Source organism: Orbicella faveolata, unplaced genomic scaffold (assembly GCF_042242905.1).
Source record: "Orbicella faveolata isolate gen_17 unplaced genomic scaffold, um_ofav_v1 contig_25, whole genome shotgun sequence".
Taxonomy (NCBI): domain Eukaryota; kingdom Metazoa; phylum Cnidaria; class Anthozoa; order Scleractinia; family Merulinidae; genus Orbicella; species Orbicella faveolata.
In genome coordinates, this window is record NW_028301553.1 from 28,219,548 (window position 1) to 28,245,211 (window position 25,664).

General features: G+C 40.3%; 4 protein-coding genes across 4 annotated transcripts; 1 reads left to right on the plus strand and 3 right to left on the minus strand.

Moving 5' to 3' along the window:
* On the plus strand, positions 1-10,804 carry LOC110055311 (signal recognition particle receptor subunit alpha-like). The gene is made up of 13 exons (XM_020761691.2): positions 1-184; positions 305-388; positions 1,359-1,695; positions 2,961-3,108; positions 3,756-3,912; positions 4,424-4,536; positions 4,734-4,852; positions 5,394-5,480; positions 5,573-5,745; positions 6,646-6,859; positions 7,822-7,907; positions 8,866-9,042; positions 10,139-10,804. Exons 1-13 carry the CDS (start codon positions 68-70, stop codon positions 10,265-10,267), a joined length of 1,941 nt encoding a protein of 646 aa, XP_020617350.1. The 5' UTR covers positions 1-67; the 3' UTR covers positions 10,268-10,804.
* Positions 10,805-11,552: 748 nt separating this feature from the next.
* On the minus strand, positions 11,553-12,992 carry LOC110055304 (uncharacterized). Its single transcript, XM_020761684.2, has one exon. The coding sequence runs from the start codon at positions 12,667-12,669 to the stop codon at positions 11,662-11,664; it is 1,008 nt and encodes a 335-aa protein (XP_020617343.1). The 5' UTR covers positions 12,670-12,992; the 3' UTR covers positions 11,553-11,661.
* A 4,078-nt stretch (positions 12,993-17,070) lies between these two features.
* Positions 17,071-18,937, minus strand: LOC110055326 (uncharacterized). The gene has a single exon (XM_020761709.2). It carries the CDS (start codon positions 18,336-18,338, stop codon positions 17,241-17,243), a length of 1,098 nt encoding a protein of 365 aa, XP_020617368.2. The 5' UTR covers positions 18,339-18,937; the 3' UTR covers positions 17,071-17,240.
* Positions 18,938-20,605: 1,668 nt separating this feature from the next.
* LOC110055333 (uncharacterized) lies at positions 20,606-25,664 on the minus strand. The gene is made up of 4 exons (XM_020761714.1): positions 25,470-25,664; positions 22,962-23,111; positions 21,438-21,488; positions 20,606-20,820 (listed from the first exon to the last, which is right to left on the minus strand). Exons 1-4 carry the CDS (start codon positions 25,662-25,664, stop codon positions 20,758-20,760), a joined length of 459 nt encoding a protein of 152 aa, XP_020617373.1. The 3' UTR covers positions 20,606-20,757.

Consider the following 25,664-nt stretch of genomic DNA (forward strand, 5'->3'; position numbering starts at 1 on the left):
CGCAAATAAAAAAATTGATACAAGAGTGATTCACATATAAAAGAAACCTGAAGATATTCGTTACGTTATGTTAGATCTTTTTACTATATTTTCTAAAGGGGGCATCGTTCTCTGGTGTTTTCAGGGGACATGCCAGTCCTTTACGCTTCCAGTCAATGAACTCATTCGCAGTGTTATTTTACAGGTAAGCTTTATTTTTGCCGGCGAGGAAGTTTCACATGTTGCAATTTGGTAGTTTTATTAAGTTTATTTTGATCAATTTTATCGTCCTAAAAGAAGCTTTCCTCTTTTTGCCATCATGTAGGAGCGCGGGGGAAATAATTCGTTTACTCATGGCTCTCTTACACTTAAATATAAACTTGACAACGAATTTGAATTGGTGTTTGTGGTAAGTATAAAATATGTTGCTTAATATCTTAATACTTGCTTTAAAATGTTAGTTTTCTTTGAATAATTTTTAATACTTCGTGCTTATAGGCTTAAGCTTAAATGTAAATTTTCATTACGCTATAAAATTTAGCTATGTTTTAGCTACGTTCAATCTCACAATTTGGTTCGAGTATAATATAGAACAGCAAGCAATATAAAGCAAAGGGAAGGAAAGTAATAAATGTGTTGTTATTGTTCACTTTACGCAGAAATATTTATTTTATAAGCTTAATAACTTCTATGTATCAATTAAAAAATAGAAAATATTTTTGGTGTTTCTATCAAGCTATAGCAACACAAGTGGAAGGTTGGGAGAACAATAAAATGCTGTGGAAACACAAGACACAGGCAGGTGGTTCCACAGCTTTTTCAAGTTCTCCCAAACTTTTTTGAGTGTTTCTATAACTTGGAAGAAACATAGAAAAAATGCGTTCCATTTCTTTCAGAAAACACTGCGAGAAAAAGAGTGGAAAATCCTTTGTTTAGTTTGATTATCAAAATGTAAAATCTCATCACTTGCACCATCATTGTATCAGCATACCCTTGATTGATACCCTGGATCGACACTTTGATCAACACTTAGATCGACTTCCTGATCAACACCTGGTCAACTCCCAATCGACACTTGATCAACAGTTAGTTGATAGTTGGCCTAGTGTTGACCGACTCGAGTACAGCGATAAAAAATTAGTTGACCATTGATCAAGTGTCAGCTGAGGTGTCGATCAAGTATCAACTCAGTTTATATCAAGGGTATTGATCAACACTTGACCGCGCATGCCTTTAGAGCCCATGATCCAACACATAATCCATGTTTTCTAAAAAGTCTTGTTTTTGTTTTGTAACATAATGCTTGATACCTTAAACTTATCCTTTGTTTTATTTGTTTTATTTTGTATGTTTTTTAACATTTTATCTTGCTTAATTAGGTTGCGTTCCAGAAAACGTTACAACTTTCATACGTGGACAAACTCCTGAATGATATCCAGCTGGAGTTTAGGAACAAATACAAAGATGACCTTGAGGCAGGAGTCATGAGAAATTATGAATTCAATGAGGATTTCAACAGACTACTGAAGGAAGCAGAATTGAGAAGCAAATTAGAATCCCAAGCACCTACAAGGATGAGAACCTTTGAAGAATCAAAGAAGTCACAGAAGACGGTGGCTTCTCTCAAGATTGACAAAAATGAAAAGAACAAGGAAAGTGCTAAAAATTCCAAGAAGGGAGGATCTAAGAACAAAAAGCCAGAAGTAATGGAAGAAGGTATTAAATACAGCAGGATATTACATGTACATGGCCACCTGGAGATACAAAATTTCTCTTTGAGTGGTGAAAAATGAGAAGAGTAATTTTGTATCTCCAAGTGACCTTGCAATTTTTTGTTTATTATATGAAATTCTCACAATCTATAACAATGTTCTAGGTGATTTTCTGAAGATCTCCAACTACTTTCTGGAAATTTTCAAAGTTTCTTCTAAGGTTTTCTGAAGGTCAGAGGAATGTTTTCAAACATTTCCCGAAAATTTCCAAGGATTTCCAAAGGTTTTTGAAGATTTCCGACGATAACCAAAGATGTCCAAAGATTTCCGATCATAACGGAAGAAGATGCAAAGATATTTCGATCTTACACCTACAAATTTAAGTGCAGTTAAAGATACAAAAATGATGTCAAAAATGATGTCTTCAAATGTGGTAAAAAAGGGAAAGTCGGCATACAGGCCAAGTGGCCCACCAGGCCGGAGCTTATCCCGGTTCATGTAGTATGAAGCAACTAGGAGTATTTCTGCTCCCTCCTGGATGGGATGCTAGTCCATTGCAGGGTTAACTCCAGCATTAAGTTCGCCGATACCCATTTATACACCTGGGTAGAGAGAGTCACTGTGAGAGTAAGAACTGTCTTGCCCAAGAACACAACGCAGTGTCCTCAGCAAGGGCTGGAACCTGGACTGCTCGACTTGGAGAAGAGCGCACTAACCATGAGGCCACCAGGCCTTCCAGACCACACCTCCCATAATGTGGGATATCATTTTTATTGATTTCTCAATTTGCTACCACTCAGTATACCACCAAGTTTTATATAATAAAAGAGGACATCTTTAAATTGTGGCACAAAGATATCAATTTTATTTAACATGGTAAAAACAATATTTTACAAACAAGTGCAGTGAGTGAGTAACATATTGCTTTCAAGTTGAGAAAATAAATTCATATTTTCAAGCCTGCCTCTAATTTTATTTTTATTGTATAGACAAATTAACTGTTTGCACAGACAACTGTGAAAAAGCAGGAAATGATGTCATCAATGTCATCACTAATGAGGATACGAAAAATACACCATTCAAGTCTTGGATGTAGTTTCATATGAATTTTATGAGTGGTGTATTCCAAAGGGAGAGAAATTTATTTTTTGGTTGAACACCAATATGGCTGCCACTACTTCATGTGAAAAGTTCCATAGCAGCTGCGAATAGTTCATATCAACTCCTGAGATAACATTACAATGCACATGCTTACTGTCATTTCTCTAGTCAAAACAGCTGAGTCAAAGCCGGCCAATGCCAAACCTTCCTCAGCAGACACAGTCAATGGTGTGATGAGCGAAGAGATGATTAGAATGAACATTGAAAAACTGAAGAAGAGAGCTGCCCCAAAACCACAGAAGGCTCCAACAAACAGGTTTGTAAACTTTGTTACAGTTTTCAGTGAATAACCTTTGATTAGTGCTCTCAATAAGATCCAGTGTCCACTGGAGCTTTGTGGGGTGCTCTGAATTGCCAGCTATGTTGACTTAGCAGTTGTCAAAAATGGTCCCTCCAGAGGATGTTGCTGTGGGCTTCTTGCATTATTTTCTGATGGGTGTTGCATGAGAGCAACCACCTACTTCCAGTCATTCTGAAAGCACTTTGATAGAGGCCATGCCCAAAAAAATACCGTACCAAAATTTCATTAGTGAAAAATCCTGCTGGTTGAAAGTTGGCATGTAGAATGTGATATTTCACTAAGCCAGGTGGGCTGAAGGTTACAAAGTTAGGACTTCTCAGCCCTGAATTGGTAAATAAGTAGTGGTCTTTTTTTTTTCCCACAAGCATGAAGAAGTCTTGTTCACTCAAGGTAGTTATTCTTCATCTGGTTTCGTCTGATAACAGAAAAAAACGTGATTATAAGGGATTTTTAACAAGATTGTGTTGTACATAATACAGTGCTTTTTTTTGAGTGGGGGATAGGAGGGGGAGCTGTTTTGGACAAAACATTATAGACTTGATATTGATAAGCACAAATGAGATACAGTGTATAATTGTTGATTGAAGTACTTCTGTCCACAGTAAAGGTTCCCCTGCATCAGCCAAAAAGAAGGGTAAGGAGGCCAGAAGGTGGGACAATGCTGGAACTGCACAGGAAGGAAAGAGTTTGGACTACAGCAGCTCCAATGGTAATCAAGCAAATGAAAATGATGATGATGAGGAGGACCTCGAAAATCTGGTAAGACACTGTATGAGAGACATTTATCCCTGGAAGGGGGGGGGGGGGATACTCTTCAAAGTTTTATACAGGAGGCTCTGCCCTGAAGTCCAGCCCATTACCTTTTTGTACACCATTTTGACAGCATACCTTTAGTTGAGTAATGCCCCTTAAACTGACCTTAACTGGCCTTTATTATGAATAATTCATCAAAACAGGAAAATTCATTGTCATTTTTATAAATTAAATGATACAACCATAATGTGCGTCTGTTTGAAATATGGTAACTAAACCTAAATGACAGATTTTCCTACCCTTTCATATACCTTCACTTGTGAAATCCCTATCTTTTCCTATACCTGAAGCCTGAAAAAGGCACCCCTTTCAGGCAGGGCCTCTCCATATAGTCCATTATTGAGAGTACCCCTGCTGGGTATTTATACCCCGGCAATATGTTCTTATATCTAGACACAAGTGTTTACTGGAAAATACACCACTTGTAAAATTAACGCAAAACTTGATCCATTTGTAGCGTCCTATTGTTGGTACAATGCAAGGTGAACTTAAACCCATGGAATATGACTCTGAGTCTGAGGAGGAAGATGTAGAAGAATTGAGCTCTGATGGTTCAGCTGCCAAGCAAAGGTGCGAGAAAAGTAACTATCATGATAGACAAGTGTTGTCTTGTGGAATATTCAACTAATAGTGCAAGAAAGGGCACTGACTGTTTGCAGTTATTTCTCTCGATATTTGCCAAAACTTTTGTAAGCAAGTCTGTGTACAGTTCATTCCATTTTATATATTTTCCAGTAGTTTATTTAGCTTTGTTTGGATTTTTGTAGCAAGTCTTCAGGCCTTGGTGGAGGGCTCTTCTCTTTCTTCAAAGGCTTGGCTGGACAGAAGACCCTCACTCTTGATGACATCACCCCAGTGTTGGACAAGATGAAAGAGCATCTCATTGGTAATGTGTTTGAAGTGCTGGTTGTCATGATGTACTCTTTCGACCCATGCTCCATCAAAATTACTCCATGTCCTTGATTTTCAGTGATCAGAAATGACAGTCAATGATAAGCTTTCATTCAGGTAGTGATATAGGGTAGTGGGCAGGTCTAAGCTAACTTACAGTGATAATGGTGGTTATTATGCTGTGTAGAAATGTTATTTAAGCTCAAGTGTGTATAAGTAGTGGATGCCAATATATTTAATAGGCTGCTGGAAAATGAAATGCAGTGGTAGAGGGCAAAGTATATCTTATGTCCATGGGACGTGTCATTGGGGTCGTGTGTGGGGGGTTGGTGGGGGGGTGGCTGTAGTGTGAATAGCCAATCTCAGAATACCCCTGGCACCAATCATTGTTGATGATGCTTTAACTGTTTATAAATAAAGTTTGTACTGTATGTATATATGTATGCAACTATACAACAAGATGCACAAACCCCCTGAATTACCCATTTTAAAAATGATATATATAACCCTTACCTTCCATGCTTCCTTCTTCACAGCCAAAAATGTTGCAGCCGACATCTCAGAGAAGTTATGTGACTCAGTGGCTACTAAACTAGAAGGCAAAGTGCTAGGGACCTTCAGTGGTAAGACAGCAGTACAGAAACCTTGGTTTAGATTGTATTAATTTCTATCTTTATTCACCATGTTGTTAATCATGTTGCATTGTTTGTTGAAGGTATCACATCAACAGTGAAAGCTAGCTTGGAAGAGTCTTTGGTGCAGATTTTGTCTCCGCGCAGGAGGATTGATATACTGCGTGACACAATGGATGCCAAGAAGCGTGGCAAACCCTACTCTATCACCTTCTGTGGTGTTAATGGTGTTGGAAAATCTACCAATCTGGCCAAGGTAATTAACAATGTAGAAATTACAACATCACTGAAAGAAAGTGGCTATTTGATAGTTTTTATTTGAATGAACACACACTAGGACTTCATCTACAATAGTTTAGTTTAAAGATAGAATTCATTTTTACTGCATGATAAACAATACAATATAAACTCACTGTAGTTCAGAACATGAGCTATTTGATGGTTTTTATTTGAATGACCACACACTAGGACTTCATCCACAGAAGTTTAGTTTAAAGCTAGAATTCATCTTTACTGAGCGATAAACTGCCAATACTATATAAACTTGCTGTAGTTCAAAACATGTAAATGCCACTTGAATGGTGACCCACCTGGGTTTCATCTCCAGATTTAGAAGTTCTATCGGCACCACTCGATAGCTTTCATTAAATAATATTAGTGGCCACATGCTAGGGTTCCATCAAGACTTTCCTTTGCAAAACGTACTAGCAAACAGTACAACATGAAAGCACTGCTCAAGAACTTCACACACTAGGGTTTCATCTACAGACACGAATGTAGAACCACCTTGTACAGTGTTACATTAATAAACAGTACTTGAGTACCACATGAAAGTACTGCTCAGTAGCTTTCATTTGAATGGTCACACACTAGGTTTTCATCAACAGGCTTAAAGCTAGAACCACCCTGTGCGGCATAATAAATAGTACCACATGGAAGTACTGCTGAATTGTTGCTTTCATTTGTAGTGGTCCCATGAAAAAGACAAAACCTATAACACTATGGAAATGAAAGAGTAAGCCAGGGTGACATGTAGACATGAGACAGTTCAACAGTCTAATGTTTTGCTCGATGCCATCCAAAAAGTCGAGCAACAAGCAACCTCAGTGAACAACAGTTCAGACATTATTTAATAGAAATCCTTTTATCCTCTCAGATCTGCTTCTGGTTGCTTGACAATGGTTTCCGTGTGATGATTGCAGCCTGTGACACCTTTCGTGCAGGAGCCGTGGAACAGCTGAGGACCCATGTGCGTCATCTGAACGCTCTTCATCCCCCTGCTGGTGGGAGCGGGCCTCCATCTGTGCTGCTGTACGAGAAGGGCTATGGTAAAGATGCTGCCTCCATAGCTATGGATGCCATTAATTTTGGTGAGCTTGATTGTTAAAAAATTGTGTTCAATGAGTTGTAGAGGTGCAGTAGTGATTGAGAGCTAGGCCACGGGTGGTCCCTCTGCCGCTTAGTCTGCCGTGCACGACATGAAAGAAAACTGCAAGAAAATAATGGCCGTGTGAAATCCTGGGGATGAGAAGCGCGCAAAAGAAGGTCTACTGGTAGTCTATTTCTCGTCACACATGACGGATGAAGCAAAAGAGGAAGGACTCGTGGTCTATTGCAGTCCTAGTCCGATTATTCTTTTGTATTCTAGTATAAGACTCTTAACTGTTACATTGCCTTTTTCTGCACAGGCTAACCTTATGGCCAAAATTGCATGGAGGGGGCTTGGCTGGGGGAGGAAGGGTTGGGTGGAGGGGGGGGGAGGAAGGGTTGGGTGGAGGGGGCGGGGAGGGGAGAGAAGCACCCAAGGATGAGGCCTTCCTTTTTTACTTTTACGGTCTATGGTACCTTAAACACATTGCAGTTTGACAGTTAGAGTGGTTTTCATTTGAATGTCAAAAGTAATCGCTTTAGTTTTCTTATCCAATCAGAAGTAAAACCAAAACCAATCGTGACTCTCTCGCACACGTTTTCCCGCGCTTCGCATCACCTACATGAGTTTGCTTCAAGTTTTAATTGGTTCAGTGGATTGACTGTGTCCTTTGTGATTGGCCAGAGTGATTATTTTGCTTTCACAAACACGTCACCTCAGGGGTTTCATTGATGTTTCAGCAGGAAGGCAAGTGGTTTTCACAGTCGGGCTAAACGTTCTGAACTGGATTCCCTTATAAGAAAAACTTACGTCTAGATAGTCAAACCAGGCGGGCAAAATTGTCCTCACAACCAGTCAATTTTTTCGGTGCCTGGCCCGTAATGAGACCCCGGAAAACTCAATTGTAAACTGCTATATAGTAAAAAAAAAAAAAAAGCTCATTGTCTGTCAATTGGTATTCAGCCAGGGAGCAGCGTATTGATGTTGTCTTGGTGGACACTGCTGGACGAATGCAAGATAATGAACCCCTGATGAGGGCTCTCTCAAAGGTTAGCTACCTATTAGTGTACTAACTGTAAAGAGTTTGTTCAGCTTGGGCGAACTCGGAGATAAAGTTTGGATGATCTGGGAATGTCGAGATTTGAAGCAAGTCAGGTTACCGTAAATCCTCGAATTAGTGCCCCCCCCCCATCGAATAAGCGCCCCCCCCTTCCCTCCTCCCATTTTGTAGACGAGTAATGAGACAACAAAGGTTCTAATACTACGTGACGTAGTATTAGATTTGTACATTGTTTCAGTTTGTGAACACGTTAAGTGAGCACGTTGAACACGTTAAGTACTAACGGTGCCGCGATTTAAACTTTAGGATCAGCTTTTTACGTCGATAAAGAGCTTATGTTGTTGCTAACGCGCAGATGATGTATTAAAAAAAAATATCATGTTAGGCCACGATTTGGGAAAAATTAAATAAGCGCCGCCCCTCGAATAAGCATCCCCTGTCTTCTTCTAAATTTGAAATAAGCGCCCCGAGCGCTAATTCGAGGATTTACGGTAACCCTTTGCGGTAACCCATGTTTGGTAAAAAAAAAAATGCACTTTAGATATGAATTCACATGTGTACGGGTCAGTATATAGATCAGTAATGCTAGGTCGTAAAAATATTTACCAGAAGCCTAAATTTCAGTCTTTTCCACTCGCTGTTTCTTTTGGGTATATTTGATTTTCTTCCATTCGGAAGTTATTTAACTGAGTTGTACATCTTCGCCAAATAACTAGTAGGTTTGTCTTGCCTGAACTCCTTTCAAAAAGTTTAAATCTGTCTGCAGACCTAGAATACTTAAGCCTGCAAACTGAGCCACCTCGTATTTCTTCCAGCTGGTTTGAGGGCGATGATAAAGCAGCTGTGTTCGCTTCGTTCCCCTAGTACGAAGCAATAAAATGGAAAGAATAATACTGGTTGACTATGCACGCTTTATGCTTCATGTCTGCGTTTGGTTTGTTTTTCAGCTGATCAAGCTCAATTCTCCTGACCTGGTTCTGTTTGTCGGGGAGGCCTTGGTGGGGAATGAGGCAGTGGATCAGCTGAAGAAGTTTAACCAAGCACTGGCTGACTTCTCCATGGCTGAAAATCCGCGTTTAATTGACGGCATTCTGCTCACTAAGTTTGATACCATTGACGACAAGGTAAGTTGCATAATCCTATGATGTTTAGTTGATATATTTGTTTCTTTCAGTTTAAGTGGCCAGTCCTTATGAACAATATTAGTATTTACGCGTACATGCAAAATTGTTCCAAATTGTTCTAAGTCTTTGCCCAAGCCAAAGTTGCTTGTGTAAAGATGTTTGTAGAGCATCAACACTATGGGCCCCTAAAGTATGTTGTTTAAGATGTTTATCTCATTGTTCTCCGAGGTTAAACACATTCAGATTTGTGTTACACGTGCACATTCATTTATTTTCCCCTTGCTTTGCTCGCTGATCCATGTCTATAACTCGATCATCAACAAATGTCTTGATCTTGAAAAAGAGTTGGTAAATTACATGTACGATACAACTTCTTTTTATTATTTTAACGTGTGTATCGGAAAAGAAATATACATTAATAGGCCACTTCCGAGTTGCCTTTTGACTCTTGGTCAAAACGAGTCTTTGAACGAAACCATTCATACTGTGTTCCGCCTACAGGTTTATTTCCACATTTTCGTGCAAATCAAACATGAAAGTCATGGTAGTCATGGTAATTTTTCTTGGCAATTCTGACCAAGGGGGGAAGGTGCAATGAGGTTAACCCAATGTGAAGCACCAACCCGTGAGATAAGGCCAGACCACAACACCGGGAACAACGTACCCTACTCTTTTCGATTAGTGTGTGGGTTCTTTAACGTCTCCTGCTAACCTTGTAACACTGAAGATGCAGGAGACGGGGCCTACAGTTTATAGTCCTTATCAGAGAACATTTGAACGTCTAACCATTTGCAGATGTAATTACAAAGGCAGCACATTCTCCTCGGTTATTTTAAGACCCTGAGTGTTGGTCCGGTCTCGGGCTTGAACCCTCGACCTTCCGCACAGCAGACTGACGCTCTACCAACTGAGCTAACCAGGCCGCGGTTAAAAGGTTTTGTAACTCGGAAATGGCTTATTTGAAGTTTTCCTCCCCTCTTTAATGTACAGAAACTGAGCAAAGTTATTTTCTTTTATTCTCTTCGTCTTTCACGTGTTCATATTCATCATTATGTCAAGCTTAAGAAATACAAAAGTCTTTTCGCTCTATTGTTAGGTTGGTGCAGCTATTTCCATGACATACACCACTGGCCAACCGATTGTGTTCGTGGGCACAGGTCAGACCTACAGTGACCTCAAGAGTCTGAATGTCAAGGCCGTGGTCAATGCCTTGCTGAGGGCCTGAGTACGAAAGCTTTTGCTTAACAAAACGTAATGTTTCCCTTGGTTATAACCAGTAGTTTTTCCTGGCGGGAACGTTTTAGTTACCGTGGTTACAAGTCCATCACTTGACGCCTCTCTTTTTATTAAGTCCTTCTACTGCTGAAATTCTAAACAAGTAATTGCAAAGAAAACGGGTTGTGGTATTGTGTTGGTAACAGGTTTTAAGACTCTTTACGGGTTTGGTAAAATATCGTAACAGGTTTAACCAGATACCATAACAGGTTTGACACAATATTATAACAGACTAAACATTATACCAAAAGTTAGAATGTTTGTAAAATTTGTGGCTATGCCCTCCAGACTTTACACCAATGGAGTAACCTGGCAAAGTGAAAATTCTAACCCCCTCCGCTCACCCCACCGACAGACTTGCCTGGAACAATTGAAAACCAAGGGAAAACACTATGGTATGAGAATAAGAAAACTTCTTTCATTCTTCAAAGGCAAAAAGTAAAAAAAAAAAAACGATATGTATTAATAAAATTTAAATTAAGAGCGACTTGTTTTGTATGAATGTGTTTTCTCTTCCCTTTTTACTTGTTACTGTGTTTACTAGATGAATATTTCCTTGGGTGTTTTTTTTTTCCTTTTGATTCCAAACAGCAAAGTAGGAAATGCTACAACACTTGATTAACAATACGATTGGTAAAATATGTTAAAAGGGATTCAAAATGAGTATTGACAGCTCCAACTCAGGTGACGTGAATTTGACCCTCTACTACCGCTGCTCAATTGAAAATTCAAACTATTCGCGCCACTGCGCTTGCAGTATCTTCACGTGTAGGCCATTAGTATCTGTAATTACTTATTATAACATTTCCACTGAAATTGTCAGAACTTTTTGTTACGAACTTGGGGTCATTCAAGTTGGAAGAATCTGATTCTCAGTTCAAAACATCTTGACTGAGAAGATGAGATCCATCACGTGACCCGACTTCTCCTGCCTCGTCCCCAGGCGCCCCTCTGATTGGAGGGTGGAGCATGTGAATTGTGGGACTGCTGCTCTCGACGCGTTCCACCGTCGTACCATCAAGCCCCGCGCTCCCGATTTCCCGCCCCTATCGACAAAATGTGACGCCACCTTTGACGAGGTGGTACGCGCTGGTTAGAAATTTTAAAAACATCAGTTCAAAAATAAAATGTGATCGCAGTTGAAGATTAAAATGTTTTTAACATTTCGAAATGAAGATATTCTTCCAAGTTAGATTACTATTGCTAGTAATATTGACTTCCTTGCTGCATCAAAATTTAATTTTTTTGTTACATGTTCAGCAATATCTCGCGTGCGTTGTTCACTTATTGACAATATTGCCACCGTTCTGGCCATGTGCCGCGTTACGTGTTGCGCGTTACGCGTTATTGGTTTGATTGCATCACGGTCATTGGTGCCACGTCCACCCTCCTGCGATTTTGTTGTCCAGCGGCACTGTGCATACTTGCGGTGTACAACAACACGGACATTCCTATCTCCAAACAGCGTAGTGACGTAGTGAAGGCGAACCAGGGCCACGGAGAAACGTACTGCTCGTTCGAAAAAACGCCGTTGACGCCTACGGCGGCGTAAACGAGTAGGGCGGCGGCGCTGAAACTGATCACAGCTGCTGCTACGCAACGCTTGAAGATTGCCGAGGTCTGTTTCCCTCTTTCCTGTCCTTTAGAAGCTGCTCTGCGTACAAGTTGAAGCGTTTTCCAAATGAGAACAGAGATGTAGCTGTAGAATGAAGCTAGAGTAAGATATAAAATAATGTTTATTATCTGGCAGGCCAGGATCAAGGCTCTGTATGCCGGAATGAACGAAACAATCATTTCCGAAGCGAAGACGAAGATGTAATATGGAACTGTGACCAGAGCTATGTTTCGCGTCGTGTACCAGTTCTGAAATCTGCTTTTCATCACGAGGGCATTTCTCAAAACTAGAAAAATGAGCATGAAGGCTGTGATCAAACAAGGCTGTCCAATTCCCCAGATTACACTCACCACGGTGCTTGAAACATGGCCCTTGGAATGGTAAGCATCCACACACAAGAACAAACACCTTGATAAACCAAATAAAACGATCTGGCTCAGCACAACCACAGAGACTTTCTTCTGCCGTACACCCCCGCTGTTCTTGCAGATTCCGAGGAGCGCTACGAGCGCAAAAACACCGACAATACCAAACGACCCGCCGAGTCCGTATTGATGAATATCCCAAGCAGCGCCCCAAGTTTCTACCGCCGTATCCCACTCTGGAACCGGCTCGGCTGTCGGTTCGCCTGTTGGTTCGACTTCAGCGCCCCAGCCATTTAATTCGTGTTCTGGACTAGCGTACTCTGCTTCGCTTCCACATGTTTCTTTAGCAGTAGTTTCTGGCCTTGCACTCATAGTACTGTTTGCGAAGTCGATGGATTCCGGCGGTAATCTTGGCTCTGAGTGAAGTCTTGTTCAGAAATTCAGTTCTGGGATAAAACTTTATAAGAAGCAGTTTCCACTTCAACAAGTTGAGTGTTTTGTAGTTGATTTGGTTTTGATGTATCGATAACTTACTTTGCGTGTTTGGGTGAACTAGCCGTTTTCTCGATGAACCATGGAAAGGTAAAAAAGTTCTTCAATCCTCTACGCATTTTGGCTCTTTGTCAAGACAAAAGTGCTGTAAAAGATTGTTTTCTTCGGTGCCTCTGAAGAAAACTCTTTGACTCAACCGCGGCACGTACTGAGTTCGGACGACAGATGCTGTCACAAATTAAATATTGTGTCACCACCTAATAACAAAGAGTTCCAAGATTATTTTTTTTACCAGCTTCAACAGTGATTATTTCGTTGCAAGACATCTTTTTTACTAGTCAACAAAGCGCTATTAATCAGCAGTGTTACGCAATTCTGGACTCGGTAAACTCTCGAATATGTCTCGCGTCTTATTGTTCAACTGAAAAAACCAATGCAAAATGAATTTAAGTTGTATTCCCAAACTACGCTCAGTTAGGCAACTCGAAATGCATTTCCTGGTTTCTCACAAAACTGGCGATTACTTTATTTATTATTCATGAATCAAGAGCGAGTGTTCGTGTAATTAACGCCTTTTCTTCGAAAGCTTTGTTTCACAAATGTAAGTGCTACAAAACTATTTTCTCTCCTCCCGCTATTGTCAAAATAAGTCTGCGCTGGGTTGAGACTTATTCTATTTTTGCTCATTATATCGACATGTAACATTTTCTGCCTGTTTGTCATCGAGGTTTGAGAAAAATACAAGGAAAACAAATCGTTTATTTGTTTATTGGAAGAACAAGCCTTTCTAGTCATTTTTGCGCCAGCTTAAGGTCTTATATTACACAGTGTATCATTGCTTATATTGCTTGCTTCTCCGTTAAAACTCATAAATCCTTTTTTGTAATACATTAGCCTTTCCACATATCAAAATTTGATTTATGTTCTCCTTTGTAATAACAAACCAATGTTCGCAGTCTCAAAGCGAGTTCGAACAAAGCACATTGTATGTTCTAAAAAAGGGAGGCGACATCTTTAGCATAGTCTATATTAATGTCCGTGATTCACCATTACCAGAAATTGTTACTTCTTTCGTTAGTTAGATATCTCGATATCGTTTTCTCACGCTCTCGAATCATACTCCTCTTTACTATCGATGTGTTGACACCTACGTTTTTCAAGTAATTAACACCCGTAACTGTTCTTGTGACTTGAATTTGACATCGCATTTTTATTTTTTGCTCTTTTGTTGTCGGTTCAACTTCATTCATGTCTATTCAAAAGTTGACAAACCCCATTAGCAAAGTTGTTTTGACTCTTGAGAGTGTTTAAAATAAAATAGTGGTACTCAATATTTTTGCATTGATTTGTAAACCATGGCGTGGAAATTTGGTGATCGGTCGATATAAGTTGAGTTTCCCAGTTGCACGACATAATGGCCTTTTTCGTGAAAGCTAGTTGACTTTTTTGGTAATGGTGAACTGTCAACTAACGTTTTCACGCAATTAACACCCACTGACATGTGCGAGTTTCTCTTTATTATCATGAATTCTTTTCTTGCCAAAAATAATACTTCCATTTTCAAACTCCAGCCGGTTAAAAAACTCAATTTAATTGTGTTAAACCGCCCTTGTTGTTCCGAAACTTGAATGGACCTGACAAATTAAGTAAACTCGAAGGTGGTTTTTCTTTTCAAAAAAAAAGCTACTGCTGACTAAAAGTTTTTTGTAATTCAGTACTTCTTTGATAGGAAGTTAACTAACTCGACCGATTCATTTCTTCACAATGGCATTATTCATTTGGTGAATTTATTATTGATGAATATATTTTTCACACCTGCTAATTCACCACCGAATTAACACGCTTCCTATTTAAGTTATTTTTCAAGTTTGTAAACCATCGACCTTTCCTTGTACCAAAGGTAAAACTTGTTTCAAACCATTAGCAATAGCTACTAAGCGATACTTCCATGTGGTACTGCTGACGGTTTATCACGCTGTATAAAATGATTATAACTTTCAAGTCTGTGGACGAAACCATATTGCGAGCTTTCAAATGAAAGCTATTGAGCAGTACTTTCATGTGGTTCTGTTTATTAAGCTGTACGAGGTGGTTCTAACTTTTAAGTCTGTGGATAAAACCCTAGTGTGTGACCACTCAAATGAAAGCTATTGAGCAGTACTTTCAGTGGTTCTGTTTATTAAGCTGTACAAGGTGGTTCTAACTTTGAAGTCTGATGATGAAACCCTGGTGTGTGACCGCTCAAATGAAAGCTGTTGAGCAGTACTTTCATGCGGTACTGTTTATTATTAAGCTGTAAAAGGTGGTTCTAACTTTCAAGTCTGTGGATGAAACCCTAGCGTGTGACCATTACAGTGAAAGCTATTGAGCCGTACTTTCATGTGGTACTGTTTATTATGCTGTACAAGGTGGTTCTAACTTTAGTCTGTGGATGAAACCCTAGTGTCTGACCATTCAAGTGAAAGCTATTGAGCAGTACTTTCACGGGGTATTGTTTTCTTTAGGAAGGAAGCTGGTTCTAAGTTAATGAAAGAAACCCTAGTGTGTTAAGTGTTTCAACCACCTGGCGATTTGAAGTATAAATTTTAATTTTAAGCTTTGACATGTATGTCGGTAATAAAAAGGTTACATAACAGTTACATTGCATTGTTTTGTAACCATTTGTTTTGCGATACTTTGCTTTTGTTCCCTTTTGGCACGTTATCTTGACCGGTTATTAAGCTTTTGTGATCTTTCTGCATTCGTTCGACGTTTTAAGCAAACTTCTCACGGTCTGAAAAACTCGAAATCCGGGCAATTCTGAGCCAAGTTTGGAAAATAATTTCGAATAAAGTCAATAAAACTAGCATTTTTCGAAATACCCTTGGTCCCAGAGTTTCCCTTTCTTCTTTCATGACCTGCATGTCCAAAACTTCGCAGCAAAACAATTTATTTTTTCTTCCGGCCACGTATTCCTTCCGACTTCTATCGATCGTTTAGGAGTACAGTTGCAATACCGTAAACTGCCGCTGATAGCCCCTCCGCTTATAAGCCCCTTCGGTTATAAGCCCCTCCGCTTATAAGCCCCTTCGGTTATAGGCCCAAAAATACATCCGAATAAGAGCCCCCCTCTCTAACTTTCCTTGTCTTGAATTCGTTTCATTATGATGTTTAGAGCTTAATTAAAGAACCGGTAAATGAAAAACCTATTTCGATCAACATGTGCAGCTATAGCTCTTTTCCAAACGTTTTTTTATTCCGGCTTTAAGCTCCGTCGGATATAAGCCCCTTGTGTAAGCCCAGGGCTCATTCGCGGCAGTTTACGGTGTAGCGTAAAAGCTAAAGATTACATAAACCTAAGATACTCTGAAATCTAAAGACGGGTGAAGTTTAGGCTAAATCTAGGACTAATATTAATTGCTCAGTCGGGGAAATAACAAACAAGTGCTGTCTTAGGTCGGCACAGAGCTCCGATTCTCCTTATCCAATCAAAAACTAGCGCCAGTGCTCCCGAACAACTTCGGTGATCGCAGGCTCATTCAATTCTCGGGGACCCCATACAAGACCACCCAAGTAAAATACTAAAATTGTTTCTGGAGCTCAATCTTTCCCCATACTTAACCAATCTTAGGTTATTATTACTTCTTTGCTGTTTTCCTACCTTTTTGAACTATCACTGGAATCAGTTTGAGCTTTTTTGACTAATGGAAGGATATAATCTGTTGTTCAAGGAGTAGACTTTTTTTACTTAAACTAATTTCAAAATTATTTTTGTTTTAAAGAACAGAAAGTACGAGTCTTCTATTTCTAACATCATTTCAGCTTAAACCATAGTTAGCAGCTACTATAACTATGCTTAAATACAAGAAAAAGAATCACACAAAAAAAAAAACAATTTTGAGTTAAATTTGCCGTGCAAAATACAAAACGCTCTGAGCCAAAAAAAAGTGTTGAAATAAAGCTATAAAACTTAATTATTTTGTTCACAGCGGTCAAACGCAAATAAACTTTCTTTGCCTTTGTAAGGAACTGTTTGAAGGATCTTGACGTTAAAATGCAGGGGCGTAGCCCCGTTTTGTAAGCCTTTTTTAAGCAAACAACTTACAGCAGGTGGCGAAAACGACGTGACAATCTGCTGAGTACCTTCACTTTGACACAGTGTGCTCCCCACCCCCCCCCCCCCCTTGACAAATCCTGGCTATACCCCTGAAATGTGTAACACTTTTTTTGTTGTTGTTGTAAGAAAACGTAGCTGACACGAGTAGTGGCATTAGGGCAGATTACGTGCTGGTAAACAAGGTGGAAAACATTTGGTTTATTCTCTATGCAAACACGGCGTGCAAAGCTGATCTTTTCAGTGACGCGCCTGAGCGGCAGTTTTTGCGAGAATCGTTCGCGCAGAGCTGCCGGGCCATACCTTCGGTCGCTGTGGAATTATTTCCAGTGACTGTTTAGCATCATCTAGAGAACACTTAACGAATGATACCGTCCTCGTTGAAGGCATGAAGACGTGAAATTTGGAAAGTGTCGGAATTTGCCGAGTCTTTGGTCACTCGAGTTTCAACTTTCGACTGCATTATTGACAGTGGTGCCACGTTTATTCTTCCACGAGCTCTTTGACCAGGATTATTTATCGTACCGATCATGTACAACAACACCGACATTCCCATCTCCAAACAGCGCAGAGAGGTGGTGGACGCGAACCAAGACCACGGGGAAATGTTTTGCGCGTCGTGCGAAACGCTGTAAACGCTTACCAGCGCGTAAATTTGCATGGCGCCGATGCTGAAACCGCCAACAGCTGCTGCTATACAAAGTTTGAAGACGGATGATGTTTGGTTTCCTCTGTCGTGCATTTCAGAAGCTCCATTTGGTTTAACTCGAAGTTTTTTCCACATAAGAGTAGAAATGTAAGTGTAAAAGACAGCTAAAATGACATATAAAACTGTGTCTGTTATTTGGCAAGCAAAAGTCAAGCTCTTGTTTGATGGTAAAAATGATACAGTCATTTCTGACACCAAAACAAAGTTGTAATAAGGGACTGTAATGAGAGCTATGTTTCGCGTCGTGTACCAGTTCTGAAATCTGCTTTTCATCACAAGAGCATTTCTCAAAACTAGAAAAATGAGCATGAAGGCTGTAATCAAACAAGGCTGTCCAATTCCCCAGATTATATTTACCACGGTGCTAGGAACATGGCCTTTGGAATGGTAAGCATCCACACATAAGAACAAACACCTTGATGAACCAAATAAAACAATCTGGCTTAGAACAACCAGTGAGAATTTCTTCTGTCGACTCCCTCTGTTGTTTTTTAACAATCTAAAGAATGTTGAAAGAGCGAAAAGGCCGACGATTCCAAATAAAGAACCGAGTCCAAATTGGTGAAATTTCCAGGCAATGCCCCAAGTTTCCACAGCTATATTCCAATCTGGGTGGGGTTCAGCCTTTGGTTCGGCTTGGGTCCCGCCACAGGCCGATTGTTTTTCCAGACCAACACACTCGCTTTCGGGTTCTACCGATGTTATAATACTCTCTGGTGTTGAACTCATAATGGCTGCAAATAGCATTAACAGCTTAGACTTGGTCGATCAAAGTTGTCTGGCTCAGTGAAGTCGCAACTCGAAAATCAGTTGAAGTCTTCGTGTATTTTTTTGGCCATGAAATTCCCGCCTCGTGCTCAGTAATAAGAGAAACCAAAACCTTCACGACAATCACTTCTGAAAATAACTAAGTGTACCCTTATTTTAGAAACTGACAGCGAAGATAGAAGTACGTTTGCAAACGTTTTCTGTGGACACTGCCAGCTGGCGAGTTCAAACACGGACTGTAGTTGTTATATTCAACATTTCATGAGAGTAAATTGGTTTTCCCTCGAAAGTTAAACAAAGCACTCAGTTAGTGAGGAAATGTTGACAGGAGAAAACGCGCTGGCAATTCTATCCTGCAAACATTTGTTAAAATTAAATTGTGACCTGGAAACAGTGGACAGTATTATCGTAAATTGTCTAATTTGCAGTTGACGAATTGACACTTCAAGCTGTTGTCTTCTTTTTTTCCGTAAATTTTTTTAATAAACTTACTGAACAGGAAACAAACTGTTTCGATTGTCTTACCCGTATTCAAACTTAGAAAAAAAAAATACCCCATGAAGATAATGGCTTGCTTCGATGACTTACTTACTCAGTGCACTAAGACTGCAAAACTATCTCCGTGTTTACATTACCGAAGCAGCTGGTAACGCGACGAGTTCCATTAATGCGGCACTCTAGAGGGGAAAACTCAGCCGTGTAGATCTGTTCAGCCCGCTGATCGGTCTAAAAACGTGCTCAAACTAAATATGTAACGCCAGCGATCAACTCCAAAAAATACGAAAAATGGCCGTCGAGGTTCACGTTCTGCAAAATACCCAGAACTTAGTCAATCTGCGTTGTTGTTTTCCAGTGGACGGCTAAGAAATACACAAGAATTTACAACGCACGTGCACAGCTATTGTTTTCTCATTAAATCTTTTGTTTGGTGAGGTTGTCGTTGGCGTTGGCGTTGTCGTCGTGGTTTGCTTGAGATCCCTAATGTATTGACTGTGGAAATTTCCTGAAACCCAAGCAAAGTAAATATAATTTCTAGTGGCTGGGTTACGTAAGAAAATAACTAAACTGGTGCGACAGAGAAGCGCGTGTATTTTCATGACCGTATCGGACAACTCGGGACTGTTTAAGCTTTTAGCGCACTTTCTTGTTCCTTGCAACTTAAGTCTTCTTTTACTGACTGTTACCTTGATGTTCGCTACAGTTGAGTGTGTCTTTTGGAAGGGTAGTAAACTTTTGTCTGAAAACTCTTTATCTTCACATATTACCCGAGGTTTATTGAGTTGCTTTTCGGCAATGAGGTTTTCTGTTTCCTAAGAAGGAAAAATCTTGTATTTTGGCTTATTTACTTTGCATTTCAGCGTATTGTTCACGCAAGTCGGTAAGGACCTTCCTGTAACTCAAAAGCCCTAGCAAAAACACTGTGCCTAAATTAAAAAAATATGTTTGATTAAAAAAACCCTTCAATTTCATGATTAGTTTTCTAGCGCTAGCAGCTGTGTCTGTTTGGTTTGTGCATACACTTGAAAGTTGGGGAGGATCTAGGGGGGAGGGTTGGAGGGTTCGGTCAAACCCCCTAAATGAAAAACATAGGCACGTAAGGCGTGCATGAGTTATTTTTTGTGTGCGTTAAAAGCCTCTGGAAGTAGCAGCATTTAGTGCACTCTTAACAGTTGTGGTTAGGTTAATTCAACAGGTCTGTTCGGTTACGATGTATAGCAAAAAAAGAATTTGTTTCACCTTAAGAGGTGTAATGTCAAGCCTAGTGTTATTGATGTTTGATTTTGACAATTGACCAGTAGCTTTCAATGGAGCTGTTTCCAGCAAGGCAGCTAAATGTCATGCAGCCTGTAAAAGTAGCCAACGGTAAAAGCAGATTGGTGGGTATTTTGCACATTGGTAGCTATCTGTATCCGCTCCAGATAGCGCTTCAGGAGAGTCCATTTGGAGTAGCAACACTCCAATACTACAAGTGGAGTAGCAATGTTCATTTGCCTTTAAACTTTTCCGAAATTCCAAAAGGTGTCTGCATATCGTAGGAGGGGTATTGGATATCATTGTTTTATAATCCATCAAATATTTTCGCTCGCAATTGCAAGCAATTGGTCTGAATGCGTCACGTGACCGATTATTCCCCAGCTAAAACTGGGGAATATCCGAGAATACCTCCCACCTAAAAACGTTTTCCGATTGGAGGAGAACGTTTCACGTGTCCTGGGCCAAAACTCGGATAAAGCTTGGACTCACGATCAGAGTTTTATGTGTGTGTGTTTTTTTACACCCACCAGTGTATTTCCATTCAGTTTACAGTCTTTTTATCATGTTACCCGTCTAACAAACTAACTATCAAACCAAGTGATGATTAATTTATTTCTGCTCCCAAGTTAAACTTCATGGTCAGCTACTCTTCTGCTTCCAATTCCCGCTGCAGCCAACTACGTTTGCGTTTGCTGCCCATGGGTTGCTAACATGATAGTAAAGAAACCAGAAATTAGAGAGAAAGAAAGAAAAAAGGAAAGAGAAGGAGGGAAATGGAAGGAAGGGAGGAAGGGAGGGGGGAGGGGGGGAGGGAGGGAAGGAGGGAGGGAAGGAGGGAGGGATTGAAAAAGAGAGAGAGAGAGAGAGAGAGAGAGAGAGACAGACAGACAGACAGACAGACAGACAGACAGAGAGACAGAGGGAGACAGAGAGAGAGACAGAGAGAGACAGAGAGAGACAGAGAGAGACAGAGAGAGACAGAGAAAGAGAGAGAAAGAGAGAGAGAGAGAGAGAGAGAGAGAGAGAGAGAGAGAGAGAGACAGAGACAGAGACAGAGACAGAGACAGAGACAGAGACAGAGACAGAGACAGAGAGAAAAAGCACTTAACTCTCAAACTTTGGCAGAAATGCAAGAGATTTGTATTAATACTTCTTCAATCAGTCAATCAGAACTAGAGAGCCCGTTAATAAAAACGTACATGTGTAAATCTAAATAAGATACTAAAATATAAACAGTGTAAAAGCACAAATAAACGAAAAGAGTGAGCGATTTATTCAATGTAAAGCAAATCGTTGACAGACTATGACACACTTTTTACTTACGTTTGGGCAACTAAAGCAGCCACGGCGGCGGACACGACCGAGTGTGCGAACCTAAAGAAAGCAACAGACTACTTGAAAGAAACTTTGACAGAAAAGCAAGCAGCTTAACCGACTTCTTGGACTCAGTGATTTACATCAGTTGATAAATGTCAAATGAGAATTTTGACCAAAACGGACTAAATGGTCACAGCTAGAGAGCCTTTCTGATAACAACTTAGAGCTCAAATATTCGCTCTGTTTCCAAACCTCACTGAAAAAATATAGAAATAAGTTATATGTATGTCCCTTCAGAGAAAAAAAATCGCTGTATGTATGAACAAAGGGCTGGCACTTTTCTAATATACTTCACCTCCTGACTTCACATTATGGTTTCAATATGTGACATAATCTCCCTCTTGTTTTGGGGTAGTTGTCACTTCTGTTTATTGTCATCAAACCAATTTTTACAGCGCAGGACCAAACCCACAGGCTTCCTTCCAGTCTTCGTTGTTTACTGCACAAGCTTCACAAAACGAGCAACTCTCGAGAGTTTCGTCACAAGATCCATTTCGTTGGTTTTGAAAACAATGCAAATGAGCAGAAGTGTTAAAAGACACCAGCGAATCGATTGAGTCATGTGTTTGAAAGCCAGGCAAGCAAGTTAACTGGAAGTCGGGAGTCTGATATTTTCAGACTCGCATGGTCGCTCGTATCCCGACCGCTAGCCAAGGGAAACGAGAACTCTGAGTACGAATTTTACCGTTCTTCAATGCCTTTCCTGTTAACATACATTTGACGTCAAGACAGCACAGTGTTTTCCGCCTGCTGAACCCTGATTGGTCAATTCAAATTTCAGGTGTACCGACCGTATGCAAGAGTAGCAGTTAGTTTGTTTTTCAGCAGTTGGCGGTTATGATCTGGTGTTGCTGCATGGTTTTTAAACCATGAGTTCTTTGAATTGGTTTCGGCGGCTTGGACGAAAACATTAAACGTTTTCTTCATTTCGTGGCTTGAACAAGAAATTTTACAGCGAACGCGTCCTTCAAAATGAAATTGCAGTCCCTTTCACAAACGATTTGGTGTTGTGTAATGAAATGCTTCCTTTTTGTGCAACAAAGTTGTACCATCTCGTCTTGGCGGCCAACTCCATCTCGAGGCCAACCCGTGAAGTCTGGGTTCTAAATTACATTCAAGTAGCACCTTAGCATGCTCAATATCCATTTGGCACGAGATTCGCAAAACCTTTCTTTCTCGTGAATTGCGGGTGAAAAGAGAATTGAACAGCTATGCATTTAGGGTGGTCACTTAGTCAAATTTGATATGGCTATGATATCATGGTCACTTGGGCGAATTTGGAATTTGGTACCTAATCGTACCTTTTTGGTCAGGCTTCGAGGGCATATCAGGCTGGTTTGGTCTCGCCAGGGGTATTGTGGCTCGACTACGTGCGTTGCGCCAAAATACGAACCATGGCTCGACCAAACGAGCCTGATATATTAGGTATAAATATTCATTAAAAAAAACACCAGAAAAAAGCTCTATTACCTGATTATCATGGTCATCATAAACTACATAACCACTAGGATATGTAAGTCCAATTTGATAATTGGGAGGTGTCCCATACGCCGCTACATCGGAAATAAGGACAATGAGAGCAATTATGACAAGCGTCTTCATCACTGTTCCTCGGTTATTCTGTTAAAAAGAAACACACCTTCTTCAGCTCATACAAAAAGACTGATAAAGTGATTGAGGTCTAAACTACATAAATACTAGATTATGAGTGCGTTCGACGCCGTCACTTTGATATATATATATATACTTGGTATAAATCTACTAGCGTTCTATCACGAATGCCGTTCTCTGATTGGCTACGCTACCCACTAACTATTCTGTGGTAGGAAGTGTTTTCGAAGTGTCTGAAGAGGATTTAGATAAAGTTTTGAACGACTTGTAGATTCCTTCGTTCAGGCTCACCATTATGGATCTTGCCTTCCACCCATTTCAAACAATATTCGACTGGATGAAGACTTAGCTATCTGTCGCGACTGGAACTAATCAACAAATGCAATCAAACTACATTCAATGAAATATAACTGTTCCCATGGTTAACATCCCAAAGCCAAGGCGATTCAAAGTAGTGTTCGTGAACATATAAAATTGAGTATAAACCACGAGTTAGTCTCTAGCTTTAGAAATCCGTTTTCCCGCTTTACGCAGTTCGTCCTCAGAGGCCGTCAGATTGGCGCTGACCAAAACGACCGCTGGCTCTGGGGACGAGAATGCTCTTTACGATGCTCAGACCAATCTCGTTCCCAGAGTCTTCGTTCCCCTTGACCAGCGGTCGGAAAACGAGAGCTCTGGGAGCAACCATTTTGAAATAACCGAATTCTGACCATCCGGTTTCACTGCGCAGTCTGCATCTATGGCGCACGCCTGAAATTGTTGTTCCCAGAGCTCACGTTTTCCGACCGCTGGTCGAGGAGAACGAAGACTCTGGGAACGAGATTGTGCTCAGACTAGTACGGAAACCACGAGGTGCGCAATAGTCTTTGCGCATATGACGTCATTCAAAATGGCGCAGAAAATGCAGGCGGTCGACGAAAAAGTCTCAAAATTGATCACCTTTGAAACCACAGGACACCCAAGATTATGAACTGCGTTCTGCGAACGCAATAACACATTAGAATAAGTAATAGTAATTGGACCGAGTGGAGCACAATTCAGGGAGTAATCGCGCGAGTAATTTCAAAATCGGACGAGCGCAAAGCACGAGGCCGATTTGAAATTACGAGCACGATTACTCTCTGAATTGTACGATACGAGGTTCAATTACTCATTAATCGTATCTATAACAACTCTCGGAAAAAAAAAATGTCTTTTGAGAACTTCTTTTGAGCGAAAACGTCTACAGCGCTTTTTATAAATTTTGAAAACTGTAGGAAACATTGCGAAGGAAGACACTAAAGCACTCGTAATTGACGTGCAAATCACGTGGGTATCCAATTACAGGTGTCCAATTACAAAAAAAGTTCAAATCGAATACCTGTAATTGGACACCCGCGTGATCGCGCATGTGATCGCGCACCCACGTGGCAAATAGACGCGCGGAGAAGCAATTAAGTGAGTGATGAATATTGGAAACGAAGGTTTTTGTCTTTTAATGGTACCTATAATCGTGTGAACGGAGAACATTTTGTAAACAGTACCCATTTATACACGTAGAAGGACTGAGGCAATGTGAGAGTAAAGTGTTGTGCCCAATTACACAACGTAATGACCCGACCAGGGCTGGAATCCGAACCGCTCAATTCGGGATCCAGTGTGCTAACTATTAAACCACCGCGCCACGTAATACAAATCTCCCATTAATAGTCACAAATTCAATTCATCAGCCCGCTCTTCCCTGCTACTTTATCAAGTCCTCCCCGTACTTTCAATTAGTTTACTTTTCATTCCGTTTGCAAGTTGAATAAAGGTTGATAAACAAACCCAATGCATAACGTAAGAAAATGTACGAATCATTAAAGAAAAGATTAAAAAGAGTAAAGGGGCACTGTGCGAGGAGCCACTCTTAAAAAATACAAGAGGAAAAAATGATTCAAATAATTGCACTACTAATAAGAAAATTTCATTTGTTTTTGCGGGCATTTCAATGTCGACACAAAGTGCTGTACCTAAAAACGGAACATTTTATACGCACAGATAAAAGAAAATTGAAAAAAGAAAGATAACAAAAGCCCCAGGGACTCAAACGAGTGTTCATATCAGGAGCTATGACGGGAACTTGGTACTAAACGATAACCTGGGGTTGTTAGTCCCTTAAATTTCTCACAATCAGTTTTATTTTCTGTCGGGATCATCAATAACTTTGACGAGAAGCTTATTGGAAATGAAGGCGTAATATTTGCAAAGCGAGGCACAGTGTTTTAGTAAATTTTCAATTTCCTATGAAAAATTTATTTTTTCAAAGTAATTTTTTACTGTCCTTACTTCGACTAATGTAAACTACGACGTTTTACAGAGAAACAGTCTTTTAAAAGTATGACTTACCGTCCTCGACTGATCAAGTTTTCCGGCTTTGAAGTCACTATCGTGATTAGCTGACCTTCCTTTCACATTAGGTTTCTGTGGAAAACTGAATGCAATATGTGGCTTTCTGCTTTTAAAGCCATCCTTTCTGTTACTAAACGTTAGATGGCAGTTATCCAGACTTGAGTCTGTCGGCAGAGCATAGAGACTGCGCAT